Raw genomic sequence first — 14144 nt, 5'->3', positions numbered from 1 at the left:
CTGGGGAGAGCATCTTCACTGGGGAGCTACTCCTGCAATTTAAAGCATTACTTGGAGCTGTGGTAACACACTGCAGGCCAGAACTGGTTCTGGAGCAGACTGTGGCCTGTCCCCCAGTCCTGCAGAGCTCACAGCCGTAAAGGGGCAGTGTGCTGGAACTCGCGGGCTGTGTGTGTGCTCAGACTTCATGGGCACTGTCAAACCTCAAGATGACAGCTGAGAATAAGAATTGCAAATTGTGCAATGGGTTGCTTAATTCCTAGAATTTGCCACTTCCCTAACAATGGAAATGACTAACTGGAATGTGCTGTCTGACCTGGTGAGGAGGCTTTGATGCCTCCTTCTAACCTCTCTCTAACCTCCTCTGCATAACCTGGATACTTCCCCCTACCCAGTTGCATGGCCTAATCACCTTCTGTGGGTCATCAACACCTTTCAGGCTCAAAAAGAAGTGATGGATCAAAACATTGGTGTGAGAGCTCTACAAATGTGTTTCTCAACAAGTGGAGACATCCTCAGGCACTGACAGTTCCTGTTCTCAAGTCAAGTTGCTTGGAACAATTTGCTGGAAGCATGCAATTGCAGTTTCTAATGGACAGTTAACATAGATCTATTGTAAGGAGACTGAATACATTCTTGCACCATTTTAGAAATTAAGCTTCTTGGATGAATTATTTTAGCATTTCTTTCAGACTTGAAAATAATATCCCCAAGATACTTTTTTCCTGGATACTACAGCTTGTTTAAACTGGAAATTGTGGCTGCTCAGGGATAATCTGGATTATAAAATAAAAACAAAGCAAACTTTCCCCAATTTGGTTGCAAAAGCCCCTAAAGACTCTATGCTAACTGTCCAGGAAGGAATTCTCTACCAAAAAAAAAAAAAAAGTTAAGGCTTCTGTTGTATGACATGAGTGACTGTAGCTTGGTATCTGATCCTCTTGTTGTTCCATGTCTGATGGACGCGCGTTTCCTCTCCGTTATCCATAGGTGCTCCCAGTAGGTTCTGACCTTCCGGCTGGCACTCCATCCAGTGAGCAGCTGCCACCTTTTCCAGGACCTTCACTAACTCAGGTGCTGCACAACTTGGCAGATTTTATCTGCTTCTTTTCCCTTCAGAGAGCATGTTTCAATTAAACTCTCCGTTGCATGTTATTAATGTTCTCAGTTTTCTTTTCTTTTGACTGAGTAACCCCTTTTGTGTAACTGTAGCAGTAGCCTGAGTGGCTTCAGCACTGGGTGTGAGTGACCTGGTCTAGTGGAAGGTGTCCCTGCCCATGGCAGGGCATTGGAACTGGATGGTCTCTAAAGTCCATTCCATCCCAAACCATTCTGTGGTTCTGTGCAGCTTGCCCTTTGGGGTGCTGTACCCAGTGCCTAATCAGGCTTAGGGGTTTTAGTGTATTAATCTGAACTTGAAATATTTTTTTAAAAAATAGAATGCAGTGGAGTGTATGCATAAAACTTGAACCTGTTTTCTTCTTGAAAAAAGTATAGTAGCAAAATAATATGAAAATATATATATTGCCTTGAAATGTTTATAAAAATGTAAAATTGCCTTTGTGAATTCCTTATGAGGTTTTGGGGTTTAGTTGTTTCTTTTGATGATTGCTGTTTTGGTTTTTTTTGTTTTGTTTTGTTTATTTTGTGATTATTGTTGCATTCTGATTTCACTAGGCTTTAAAGTTTTTAAAAGGTATTTGAAGTTCTTTATCATAAACACGACTTGAAATGCAGCAGTGCCTTCCCCTGCTTAGCTTCTGTCCTTGTATACAATAGTTAGCTGGGATATCTTGTGTGTAAGTGGTGGTGCCAAGCAATAGAACAAGCGGCCATGGGCAGAAACTGACGCACAGAAGTTCCACCTAAACATGAGAAAGAACTTCTTTCCTGTGCAGGTAACCAAGCACTGGAACAGATTGTCCAGAGACTCCACAGTCTCCTCTTTTGGAGATAGCCAGGAGCCAGCTGGATGCAGTTCTGTGCCATGGGTTCTGGGATGGCCCTGCTTGAGCAGGGAGGTGGGAGCAGGTGACCACTGTGGTCCCTTCCAGCCTGACCCCAGTGTGTTATTCTGTGTGGTTTGTACAACTAGGGCAGATGACATCTGAAGTTGGAAGAAAAAGGCTTCTTCAACTGAAGTGTTTCCTAAAAGTAGCTCGTTTTTACATCTTGATCTTAGAGCCCTAAGCCATATTCCTACCTTGTGAGTAGCAAGGAAATGGGTATCTTCTTTCTCTAGACTGAGCAACAAAAAACTTTTTTTTCCACAACTTCAGAGGCAGAAGCTGGTTTATCTCTTTTAGTCAGTTCTTTCTGAAGCATGGTTTCACTGAGGAGAAGGCAACAACAATTAGGTGATGATTCTTACCTGTATTCTTCCCACGGTCAGGTATCAGATGGATCAGGAGACAGCTAGTTAAAATCAGTCATATGGAGTTCATAGTCCTTTTCATTGCTGGAAAGTCAGTATATTAGTAGTATTTTCCACTAAGCTCAAAAGCACTTGTAGCCACTTCTATGACTCAAGCCATGGTACCACTGCAAAAGGTTGCTTCCTGTTTGTCATAGGTATTTCTGGCAAGATTTGTAGCATGGAAGAGTCACAAATATAGATCCCTTGCTTCTTGTCCTTTGCAAACAACTTACTGAATTTCACTTCTCATTTGAACTCAGAAGGATTGTCTAGGAGTGAAGCAAAATTGGAGGAGACCAGCTGGATCAAATCTAATTGACTGTTAAGAGCATTTGCTGCTATCACATAATACTATCTGGAAAATTACTGGCTTGTCTTAAAGTAGACAGGCTTGCCTTCTGTGCTGCTTCTGTCACTAGTAGGTGATTACACAACTTCTTCCCTTTCCTTAGTAGCACACTTGTAATTTGCAGACAGAGTACATGTCATCTCAAGACCAGTTTTGAACAGTCTGTTCTATAGTCTTAAATACCTGTTCTGTTTATTCCTTAATTGCTTTTTAAAGCGTATTTAGATTAATCTCAAGTTTCATTTTGGTCCCCTTATTCCATAAGGAGATGTTTATTTCCTGATCATTCTGGTAGCCATTTGTTTACTTGAAGCAAATATCTTCTTGAGATCATAAGTGATGAGAATTATTTAGTATTTCAGGTGACTTGTCCCCTCTATTTTACAGTATTGGATTAAATCACCTCACTTACCACTAAGCAGTTGGATTTCTGAATGGAGCTGTACAAATCTGCATCTTCTGCTTTTTTTTGTATAATGGAATTGATACAGACTTTATTGTTCCTAGGGTTTTTGTTTTTGTTTTGAAATCCACATGTCAGGAAGAACATTATCCTGGCAACCTTTTGAAAGCATCTTTATGCTATTATGTACCTCTAACTTTCAGTGGAAAGTAGTATTTTTATGTTGTCATGATCCTTGCTTCAGTTTTGAAAACGGATATAGCTTTTCTTTTTGTACTTGGAAAGATTATTAGTGTTAAAGTTTGGATGAAAATTTCTGTTCTGTAGGGCAGAATTGCAGCTTAATGATATCTGACAATACTTTCTTCTTTCTGTATATCTTATGGGCATGGCCCTAATTTAGTCATTTTGAGACTTTGGTATTTTTTTTTTATCTTCTAGATATTTTTAGGTAAAATATTCTTCTCTTCCTCTCCCCAATCCAACTAGCCAAGTTTGAAAAGCATCTTGTATTCTAACTGAAACAGCTGAAATCTAAGTAATAAGCATACTCGAGAGATTCTGCCTCTCTCCATCCTTTTCAAGTCAATCCATCTCTATAGCCTCTCTGAGGGAACTTGTAGGTTGGTGTTTTTTTCTTGGTTGATTGATTTTGAGTGGTATTATAGAGGTTTTTCTTTTTTTTTTTTTTTAAGTTCCACCTAATTTTCCATGTTCTTTTGTTTTTAAACAAGTATGTTGCGTGAGTTATTTCCAGTCTTACAATGTTATACATGTTAAATCTAAATGTGTAGGAAGGAAGCTTGATTAGAAATATGGAAGCTGTACTGAGTGCTTTAAATTTTAGTATTGAATATATGTGTTTCTCAACAATGCTTTTGTTTTTCCTGAGCTGGGACATTGTTTTACTCTTTTTTTTTTCTCAGTCCCAACAGCCTCTGGAAGATCTGGATGCTCAGCTGAGAAGAACCCTTAGTCCAGAGACTGTCCCAGTGACATCTGCTCCTGCCTGTGTATGTTTGCAATGTTGGCAGTTTAGTAGTCTTGAAAAACCTCAGTGTTTTTCCAAAGTCATACTCTTAGGTCACTGCCTTTAATATCACTACACCAGTATTTAGACTTTTAAAAATAAAAATTCAGAGTCATCTTCCAGTTTGTAGGACTGAGTCAACCAAAATCGGGGAAGTCTGTATATTGCAATAGATTATGTAATTTCCTGAGGCTGTTTTTTGGTATTAGTTGTTATTCCAACTTTTCTGGTGATGTCACCAAACTAGAAATGGAAGTGACTGTGGAATAAGGGGAAAGAGCACTAAAAAAGCAATATGTGATATGTCAGTCTTAATTTGGGAGGGCTGTTTCAAGTGTGGATCTGAAATTCTGAAAACCTCTATTAAAGAGCTTTGGGTACTGAATGAAGACAATGACTGACAATACAACTGGTTATTTATGCATTATTTCTGCACAGGCCAAGGGGGTGGTCTGCTCACAGCCTCAGGGTTATAAGGCCTATAAAATCTCTTGTCTTGCATTTGTCTTTTCATGTGTCATACTTTGTCCCTGTTGGAAGTAAAAAACTATGTAATATGCAGTGTTGGATTTGTTGGCATTCAATGAAACTCTAAGTGTTTTAATTTATTTTGTTTTCCTCCTTGAACCTGCAGTCTGTGCCCTCAGTGGCATCAACAGTGGTTACTGGACCGGTGTCCACAGCAACACAGAGTCTGAAGGATGGTAAGACAGCCATGATTACATTAGGTGATTTCTCAGCATGGAGATAGAAATCAAAATTGAACAGAGTAACCTCTTGGAAGGTTATAGCCTTTTCTACTAAGTCATGGAATGGCAGCTCCTTGAGGGCATTACTACTTTTTAGTAGCCAGACTGAAATTTTCCCCTGTAGGCCATGAGGAGGGGGGGTGATAAATACTTGTGTATTGTAGTGACTCATTTGGGATTTAAAGTGTCCAAAATGCTAAATTAAGATTCACAAAGAATCTCCACTATGCTGCTAAGGTACAGCATCAGGACTTGAAGGAACTGTTTTCTGTCATGTGTGATGTTCCTGGCAACAGCTGTAGGACCCATTCTGTGTCATTACACTGTGTTCTACATGGAGGATACCTCTCCCTTACCCTAAGGGTGTTTCATTTCTGTTTGAGCAGAGAAGCCAAGCTTAAACTACTAAAAATTTAAGAAAGGTGGTAGGAAACCCAGACTTCTTTCTGCTTTAGAACAACTGAAGGTTGGCTGGATGATCATCGCTTGAAGTCTGGATGATCAATGACTTTGAAATCTGTATGGATTGAATTATTGGGAGGGAATTCAAACACTTCAAAAATAATCTGAGATTTTCCTATCAGTATTCATCAAATTGTTTTAATTTTTGAAATCTTCTGTTTTTAAAAGTAGCTGTTAATATGGTGCTAAAATTTTCTTGAGCTGTCTAGTAAACACTGTTTAACATGTGTGGGCTTCTGAAGTTGAATAACAAACCTTCAGAAGCCAATAAAACTGTGAAGGAAAATAAGTTATGTACTCTCATTTTGGGACATTGGTGAACTATAATGTAGAATTCATGAGTCTGCTATAGAATTAGTTGGGTTTTGTGTTTTAAATTTAGAAGGTAAAGGTAAACAAACTGGGAAGTTGCTTAATAAACAGAGCAAGCTGTCCAATAGAACTGATTTAAAAATAGGATGTTATTTCTCAGCTTTGTAACTTTATACTGCCAGTGCCCAGAGCAACAAAATTAGGAGCTGACACCTAAGAGTCCAACTTGGAGAACTTCAGATAGACTGCTTTGAGTAAATGTGGTTTATAGCATTTCCTCAACTTGCCCCTTTTCAGTGAATAAGTTGTCCCCAGTGTTTGTGAAATTTAGGTAGTCACTCTGGGTATTGAATCAATTTCATAAAGCTCTATTTTTTATTATTTGTCTATTTCACATCTCTGTTTGAAGTCAGTGTGCTTTTTTTACTGTTGCCTAAAAGTGTAGTTTTGGCAAATACACTGTGCAGGGAAGCTTTGTAGAAAAATGCTTTCAACTTAACATTAATAATTAACATTTTAGTATTAATATGGTGCTATGAGTCTAGAAGCCTCTTTGGAGTTAACAGATAGTTGAATTTGAAGTGCATAAAAAGAAATTATTGGAGTTCAAATAATTTGTTGCTCCTTGTTGTTTTAATCCCATTTTCCTTTTCCTTAGCTTTGGCAGCCGGTGATGGAGAGAGCGGTGCTGTGGGTGCTGCAGGAGGAGGCAGTGTGCTGAAGATGGGGCGGTTTCAGGTACCAGCTGCTAAACTCCCTTGGCTCTTGGTACAGTCCCTTTGGGTGGTTCCTGGTAGTGCTAGCTCAGTGTGCCATGTGCAGGACTTTGCTGTCCACGTAGAGCTTGTGGAAGCAGGTCTGCAGATGCTGTTTCCGTTCAGGGCAGAGATTGCACAGTCTGTGCAGGCCAAGAGTTGTGAACATGGGGTTTCATCACAGCAGGCCTTAGCTGTTGGCCTCAGTCTTTAATGTTGGGCTGCTCTTTCACTAACAGGGCTGGGATGTTCACTGTGTCATGTCCTTTTGGTGAAGGAGGCCCCCTCTGAGGCTGCTATTTCTTGGAGTTAATCCTTCAGATTACAAGAAGTGCTGCTTTGTGTGGCAGTGTTTTGCCTGGAGGGAAGCAGTGGCTTGCTTTGTGGCATACCTAGGAAATGAGTTATTTTCCCCTCTCAGATGCATCTTACCATTAAGGGAAATAAAAGCATCACGTTAAGGAAAAACTAAGGAAGTCTGCATGATTGTATTTCTATTATAGGTATCGGTGGCAGTGGATGATGTGCTAAAAGAGGGTGACAAACCTGACACGAAGCCAGTGCAATTTGAAACCACCTCCAGTGATTCTTCAAGCCTTTCTGGCAGTAGCCCAGAGAGCACACTGGTGAAGCAGGCTGGGGGCAGCTCCCACACTGGCAGATGCTGCTCAGGCCACCAAGGTTGGGCGCTTCCAGGTGACCACAACAACGGATCAAGTGGGGCGCTTCTCCGTGTCGAAGGCTCGGGATGAGGTCAGCTGTGCTGAGAAAGAGCCAATGACTCTTCCTCTCTCTGTGGGCTTGGAACGAGTTGCTCCTTCAGCTGCAGCTCCTAAGAAAGAGTTGGAGTCGAGGCAGTCCCCACAAATGAATGGTCCATCCTCTGATCCGGAGGTCGCTTTTCTCAGTGGCATGGCTAAGGATTTGGATGATGGCTCAGGGAGCCCAGACTCTGTCCAGCACCTGGGATCGAAGATCAGCCTCCCTGTTCAGAGCCTTAGCAACTCCTTCAACTCTTCCTACATGAGCAGTGACAATGAGTCAGATATTGAAGATGAAGACTTGAAGTTGGAACTCCGTCGGTTGCGGGAGAAGTAAGGATGGTTTTTCTTTGTGTGGTTGTAATGGTTGGATGGAAGTAAGGCTTTTCCTTTGGGTGGTTGTGTATGGAATAATGTAACAGGATTGATATGAATTTCACCTGTACTTCCCTTAGCCTTTGCTAAGTGTCAGGAGCCATTGTCAGCATTTATGTGGGAAGCAAGGTTCTTTAGTGGGAAAGCAGTATACAATTATAACAAAAGAGGAATACATATGTTTGTTGGGCTGAACTTTCTACCCTGTAACCTTGTTGTATGTAGATTGCCAGCTGCATTATGGATAAGACTGTAGATCTAAGAAAGATTTACATATCACTGGAGTTAGTGCAAAAAACTTAGTGTTGTTTGAAAATGACACACAAGTCTCTGCATCTCTGATCTGCATTTCTGGCATTTCTAATGGTTCTTTTCCTGAAGAGACCTTGTTGGCTCAGAAGAATTTAGAAGTGAAGCAATGTGACCTACTAATTTATTTATACTGAAAGTTGAACTATTTCTTAGGGTAGCTGGCAGTTTTAAATCATGTGCATGCAACTGCTCTGAAACAAATTGTAAGGCATTACCAGTGTAGAAGGCTCCAAGGCCATATGTCTGAGAAAATGAGTAATCTAGCTATTCCTGTAGCATCTGAATGCTTTTTTGTACTTCTGTTTATTCTGGTTTTGTGATTGCAATGTTGGGAACTTAGTTTTGGAATTCTAGCCAGGGCTAGAGCACACTGGAAAATGGCAAATGTTCTGCCGTGTGTGTTCTGCGGTTATTATTTAGTGGAAAAGATTTATTTACTTCTTTCTTAAATATTTGAGAGTTTGACCAAAGCTCTGGCTTGACTGGAGGGGAGGAATTGTTTGCAGCTATGTGTATACATAGAATTCCTGTAAATCCCACTGCTTTGTAACTTGTTAGGCACCTTAAAGAGATCCAGGAGCTGCAGAGCCGCCAGAAGCAGGAGATTGAGTCACTCTATGTGAAGCTGGGCAAGGCTCCACCTGCAGTAATTATTCCCCCAGCTGCACCCCTGTCAGGAAGAAGGAGACGACCTACGAAAGGAAAAGGCAGCAAGTCCAGTCGTAGCAGCTCCCAGGGACATAAAAGCCCTCAGCTATCAGGTGAGGCTTCCTTCAATATTGTTAGCAGATAAAATAGACCAAGTACCATCTCTCATTCTTAGATCTGTGTCTCTGTCTTTGTCTTCTCTTTTGAGGAGAGTGCATGTGTGTGTATCAGTTCCTCCCTGAATTTCTTTAATCATTTTTGAAATTACTTTTGCTGTTTGGTAGTCTTGCTTGGGACTTTTTCAGTCCACTGAAAGGTACTGTGACATTGTTCTGTTAGAGCAGTTTTAAAGTTGTGGTTTCTGTTTTTTAGATATTAGTCATTGGGCTCTGACTTGGAAGAAAAATGTAAATTTACAGTATGGCAGAAAAGTTTGTTTTTTAAAGATAAACTGTGCTTGTTCCCTCCTGAAACTGATTTTGCAGAATGGGTCTGGTCTCTTTAGTCATCTGCAGAGACTTTTTTTTTTCTAATTTAGTACCACTTAAGCATAAAATTACTGGTGTCCTTAGACTGCAGAAACTCACAGTTGATGTGATTTAAAATAGTGGCTTTTTTCATGGAATTGAAGATTTGTTGTACTTACAAATTGAGAATCAGTTTCAATTGTCAAGACTTCCTTTCTTACTAAGACCATTTTTCTGATAAACAGAACTCAGGAACTAGTTCTGTTTACTGATTGAGTGACGTGGGTGACAGATACTCTCTGGGTAATTGGAGATTCTCCAGTCCTGTAGCAGGACCAGTTGGAGGGCCAACAGTGCCAGCAGAAATATTTGTTACTGCTTCTTGCGTATTCACTTTGGTAATTCCATGTCATGCTGAGATTTCTGCATCCACTCACCCTGGCTGCTCATTTCTGTTTTGCTGTGTGATAGAGGAGCTCTGTGAGCACATAAACCACAACAGAGTTGTCTTAAAACTGAGGAATTTTTCTGGTCTCGCTGCTTTCTCAGGAGCTGGAGTAGTTCTCTCCCCCTGCCTCTCCTTCTCTTGCCTGGATTGTCATACTTGATCAGGTTCAAAAATGTATGCAAAGCAAAACTTTTTGCCTTCATTCTTCCTCTAGGCAACCTGTCAGCTCAAAGTGCACCATCAGTCTTGCCCCCTCAGCAGACCCTTCATCCTCCTGGCAGTGTGCCAGAGACTGGGCAGAACCATTTGTTACAGCCCCTCAAACCTTCACCTTCCAGTGAAAATCTCTACTCTGCCTTCACCAGTGATGGTGCCCTGTCGGTACCGAGCCTCTCGGCGCCAGGCCAAGGTAAGACTCCAAATGCAATTAGTGTCATCAGCAGTGGAAGTGAAGGGTTGATTTCATGACACTTCATTTTTAAGACCTGGTGTAAAGTGGCTCTGGGATCCCCAGTCTGTGTGTGGAGGCTGATAAGGATGTTGTTTGCAAGTGGGTTTGTAGCTTCTCACTCAGGTCAAGTGTGAGGTGGTTGAGGGTCTGAAAGCCTGAGGACAACACAAGAGAGTGCAGTGGGGTGGTGGCAGCAGCAAAGTTCTGCTGACCTGGGAAAGGTGTTGGCTCAGAGGAGAGGAGACCAGTGAGACTGGGGGGGTTGGAAATCAGACCAGGGAAGGGGCAGAACAGGTTTGATGTTAACAGATAACTGAAATGGTTGGAAGTTTGCAAAGACTTGGAGTCTTAGTCCTTTTAGACTTCCTAGCTGGTTTGGCTGTTCCTGTCAATGGAGTTTTTAACAGTAAAAGGTAAAAAATGGCTCATATTCTTTAATTGTGAATTATCCTGGAATGAAGAGTTAGTGTAGGAGGATGAAATGGTGGGAGTAGTAAATTGGTCGTGTAGTCAGGTTTCTCAGGTAGTGGGTAGCTTGTTATTAGTATGTTATCAAATAATTTCTCAGGCACAGCTCTGATTTATTCAGTAAGGAGGGCTTTTTTTGCTTGTCATTAGGGGATGATTCCTTCACTTATCTGAACTTAGCTATTGTAGGGTTTTTTTCCCTTTGCACATATTTTTGAAAAGCTTTGCCATGGACAGTTTGAATACATCAATTCTAATGTGTGTTTTTGCTGAAACTGAAGAAGTGCATACAGAAAATGGAAACGGGCTTTAAGGACTTTAAGGAAGAATTTTCTCTAGAGATTTTTATTAGGAAATGTTTCAGGCATTTTGGAGCTATTTGAATCATCTCCCTGCATCCAGAGTTGTGCAGTACCATTTAAAAATTGGGTACTTTTGCCAGGATTTGGCTTTCCTATGGATTGCAACTTTATAGTTGGGTTATGTCCTGGAGAGTAGCAGTGCAAACCTGGCCTCGTGTCTGGAGGTGCTGGAGGGAGTCTCTTCACTCCGTATATTGTCTCTGTACTCCTTGGTCTGCACTTTGAGACTTATTCTTGTGTGTCTTGATTGCATTTCATCCTTCCAACTTCAAGTTGCTAACATCTTGTAGTGGTGTTCTGTCTCCTCTCCCCTCCTTTCTCTGTTCTCCCTGTTCTTGTTTTCTCACAGGCTGTGCGAAGTTTAACTGTGCATCTGAGAGAGTGACCTTCAAGCCTGGTGGCAGGAGGACCCGATTTCTGAGTACGCCCTGCTTGGCTCTTTGTGTGTAACACCTTTACTCCTTCCTTGTCTGGTTTTTGTTTTGTCCTTTTGGTTTTTGTTTCTGCTGCTTGGATCTGTTTCATGCAGCCCATCCTCATCTGTCACCTTGTATTCCCTCCCATCCCATGGCTCAGCTCAGCTGCTCTTAGCACACCTTTAGAAGTTTGGGTTCTCATGTTAGGTGTTCTCTGCTGTTAAATTCACTGTAGCAAGCACTCATTTTCTCTAAACCTTGAGAGGAAACTTTCAGGGCAGGTCAGTGAAATGACACAAACTGGGGAGACTTAGCAAGGCCCATTGGTAATTTTGCTTCAGCATATGTTAGATGACATGAGACTTGTAGGGGGGAAGAGTGAGGAAGATTTGTTTTCCATGTTATCCCTTAGCTGGACACTTCAGTAATGGTGGCAGGGAGTGTTGCCCTGCCTGGCAGAGTGCTTGCAGCACAAGGTGGATGTGTGTCCCCAAAGCTGGTGACAGTGCAGAGCTTTGATGCCACCTGTAGGCAGCTTGTAGTGACGACTTGTGTTCATTAACAGATGGCTGGCTAAAGATCCAAGTGTTACAGGGGTTTTAAAATAATTAGAGAATAATTCCAGGCAAACTCAAAAGAACCTTACCTACTAATGGGCTCAGGTTTAGTTTTTCCTCGTGAGTTGGAGATACATTAAATTGAAACAAGTAGCAGTAAAGGTGGGTAAATAGACGTTTTCAGACATCCTGTCAGCCCTCACAAGCTAGCTTGCAGCTCTTTTCAGAATCCTCTCATTTGTACTTACATTAGGCCAGACTTACAAGAGAGCCTCAAACTTCTGATGTGGCTGAAATAACAATATGCTTGAGCCAAGGCTGCTGGTGTGATGCTTTTTCTTGGGAGTGCTGCAATATCTCCTATGCTGCTTCTGCAGGCTGGACCCTTTAAATGTCTGCCCTTTGTTTCCCACCCTCTGGAATGACTCGGTGTGAGGAAGTTTGGAGTGCTGTCAGGAGCCCTCTGGCTGCTGCACTGCATGGCAGTACCACACATCTGCATCATCTGTCTTGCTGTGCTTGGCAGGGCTCAGCTGAGCCAGGGCTGTGTGTGGGAGCTGGGCCTGCCCTTCTGCAGAGACAGCTGCAATGAACCAGCCCCATCCTCTGAGAAAGGGAGGGAAACGTCTTCCTGGCTGTTCAGTTTTGCACTTGCTCTAACCCACTTCACTGGATTTGGGATCTAAGCACAAAAATGATTTAATTTTTCAAATTTAGCAGATTTAAATGTTTTTGCTGTGTATATTAATGTGCAGATGTGCATTGACATCTGCACTATCCAGATTTAATGTTCCTTTCTTGGAAGAAGTTAAATTCTTACCAAAGCTAACTTAAAATTGTTAGTCTGGCCTGTCCTTTTTGGGGGAAGGGAATATGAAGAACAGCCAGTCTGTTTCTAGAATTGACATTGAACTGAATATATGAGAGTATAACCTACTTCCAGGGCCTAGGCTTGCTGTAAATTGGCTGTCATCTGGCTATAAGAGTCCTTTGGCATGTGTATCTCTTGCTTCTGGGACTGTTGCTAAGGGAAACAGATTCCTTTTGAAAAGAGTGTTGTAGCTGTCCTGTAAAAGCAGGTAGTACTTGGCATGGCTCAGCTTGGCCTGGCACCTGGCTTGCTGCAGGCTGCTTGCTTCCTGGAGCCCTGTCCTTGAAGTGCTGTTGCTGCTGTGGAGAGTGACAGCTGGAGAAGATACTGGCTTGGAATCAGTGCTGTTGAGGAAACAGTGCAGTGATTGATGCTTTTAACTGTGCAGCTGGAGAAACAGAGTGGTACAGCTTGGCAGGGAACGTCTGAACTGTTTTCACACATCTGAGAAAAGAGGGTGACAAACTGAAAGCACTTGACCTATCAAATAAATCTGTTGCTGGTTGAAATTTGATAGTTGTAAAATGCTTCCTATGTCCTGGCAAAAATGGAATATGTCCTTGCTTTTCCTTCTGTGATAACAGCCACAGTTGTGACTGTTTGTTTGATAACAGTTGTGACCTCAGTGTCTCCTGACATTCTTCACAATGGTTTGGGAATTATGAAGAATAAATGTAGGAGGCTGTGCCTCTTCTCTTTGTGATTAAACTGTCAGACAAGTCTTTGAGTTTGTCTAGAATGTCCCACTAGTGACTGTTAAAGCCCTGCTGTGCTGTGTCCTCTGTTTCTCACCAAGCTTTTTGTAATGTTTCCTGATACTAAACATTTCTCACTGTTTCTCTTATCTTTAACAAATTACTCTCTCTTTGTGCTTCAGGGAAGATGGTGAAAAAAGTCTGTCCTTGCAACCAGCTCTGTAGTAATTATCTTATTTCTGTTATCTCCAATTCCTGATTGTAAATCTATTCATCAGCTTTTCCTGGTCACTGAAGCCTTATGTCCCTGACTCTGTCTCCAGCACAGCATCTGTCTGTCTGTGTTATGCCCTCTAATGTGTGCTCTGTCCTTAGAATATTGGCTAGTCTGGGGCTGCTCTTGCAGCCAGGTGGAGGCAGGCAGAGCCTCCCCTTCTCTGTGGAGCTCTGCTCTCACTAATGAGAGTGACATCAGGGTCAGTTGCTCATTGTAACCTGCTGGAGTTGTACTCAGAGCAGCTGCTTGGTTTGGGATTTGATGGGGCTTATCACCTCAGTGATGGATCCAATTGCAGACACTCCAGTGTTTTAAAAGCCTAAGAGAAAGCCATCAGAGATCTCCAGTGTGTCTCCCAAAGCAAGAGATGTTCAGAAAAGCCTGTGTGTGCACATGTCATTTAAGACTGTTTCAAAGGTGTCATTTGACTGTGGTTTATGGGGAGAAAAAATCCAAGAGCAGAATTAAGGCATTATAGGTAGTGGGCTGGAGAGAGGGAGCCTGTTTCACTTGAGATCCCTCATGTCAGAGCAGAACTGGGGATGGCTGCTGTGACCGAG

The 14144-nt window shown here is 41.9% G+C and overlaps 1 protein-coding gene across 1 annotated transcript in view; it reads left to right on the top strand.

The window, feature by feature from the left end:
- WNK1 (WNK lysine deficient protein kinase 1) overlaps window positions 1-14144 on the top strand; it is a gene marked incomplete at its 5' end in the record, with an annotated part of 97791 nt that overhangs the window by 78115 nt on the left and 5532 nt on the right. Inside the window, 10 exon segments of the mRNA XM_031057009.1 lie at window positions 991-1074; window positions 4095-4181; window positions 4833-4902; window positions 6380-6459; window positions 6980-7113; window positions 7115-7570; window positions 8483-8685; window positions 9702-9896; window positions 11118-11210; window positions 13490-13531. Coding sequence (XP_030912869.1) covers window positions 991-1074; window positions 4095-4181; window positions 4833-4902; window positions 6380-6459; window positions 6980-7113; window positions 7115-7570; window positions 8483-8685; window positions 9702-9896; window positions 11118-11210; window positions 13490-13531 — 1444 coding nt within the window.

This window comes from Geospiza fortis, unplaced genomic scaffold (genome assembly GCF_000277835.1).
Source record: "Geospiza fortis unplaced genomic scaffold, GeoFor_1.0 scaffold10, whole genome shotgun sequence".
In the NCBI taxonomy this organism is placed as follows: Eukaryota; Metazoa; Chordata; class Aves; order Passeriformes; family Thraupidae; genus Geospiza; species Geospiza fortis.
Note: the sequence above shows the minus strand (reverse complement) of the source record. Positions and strands in the feature narration are given on the sequence as shown.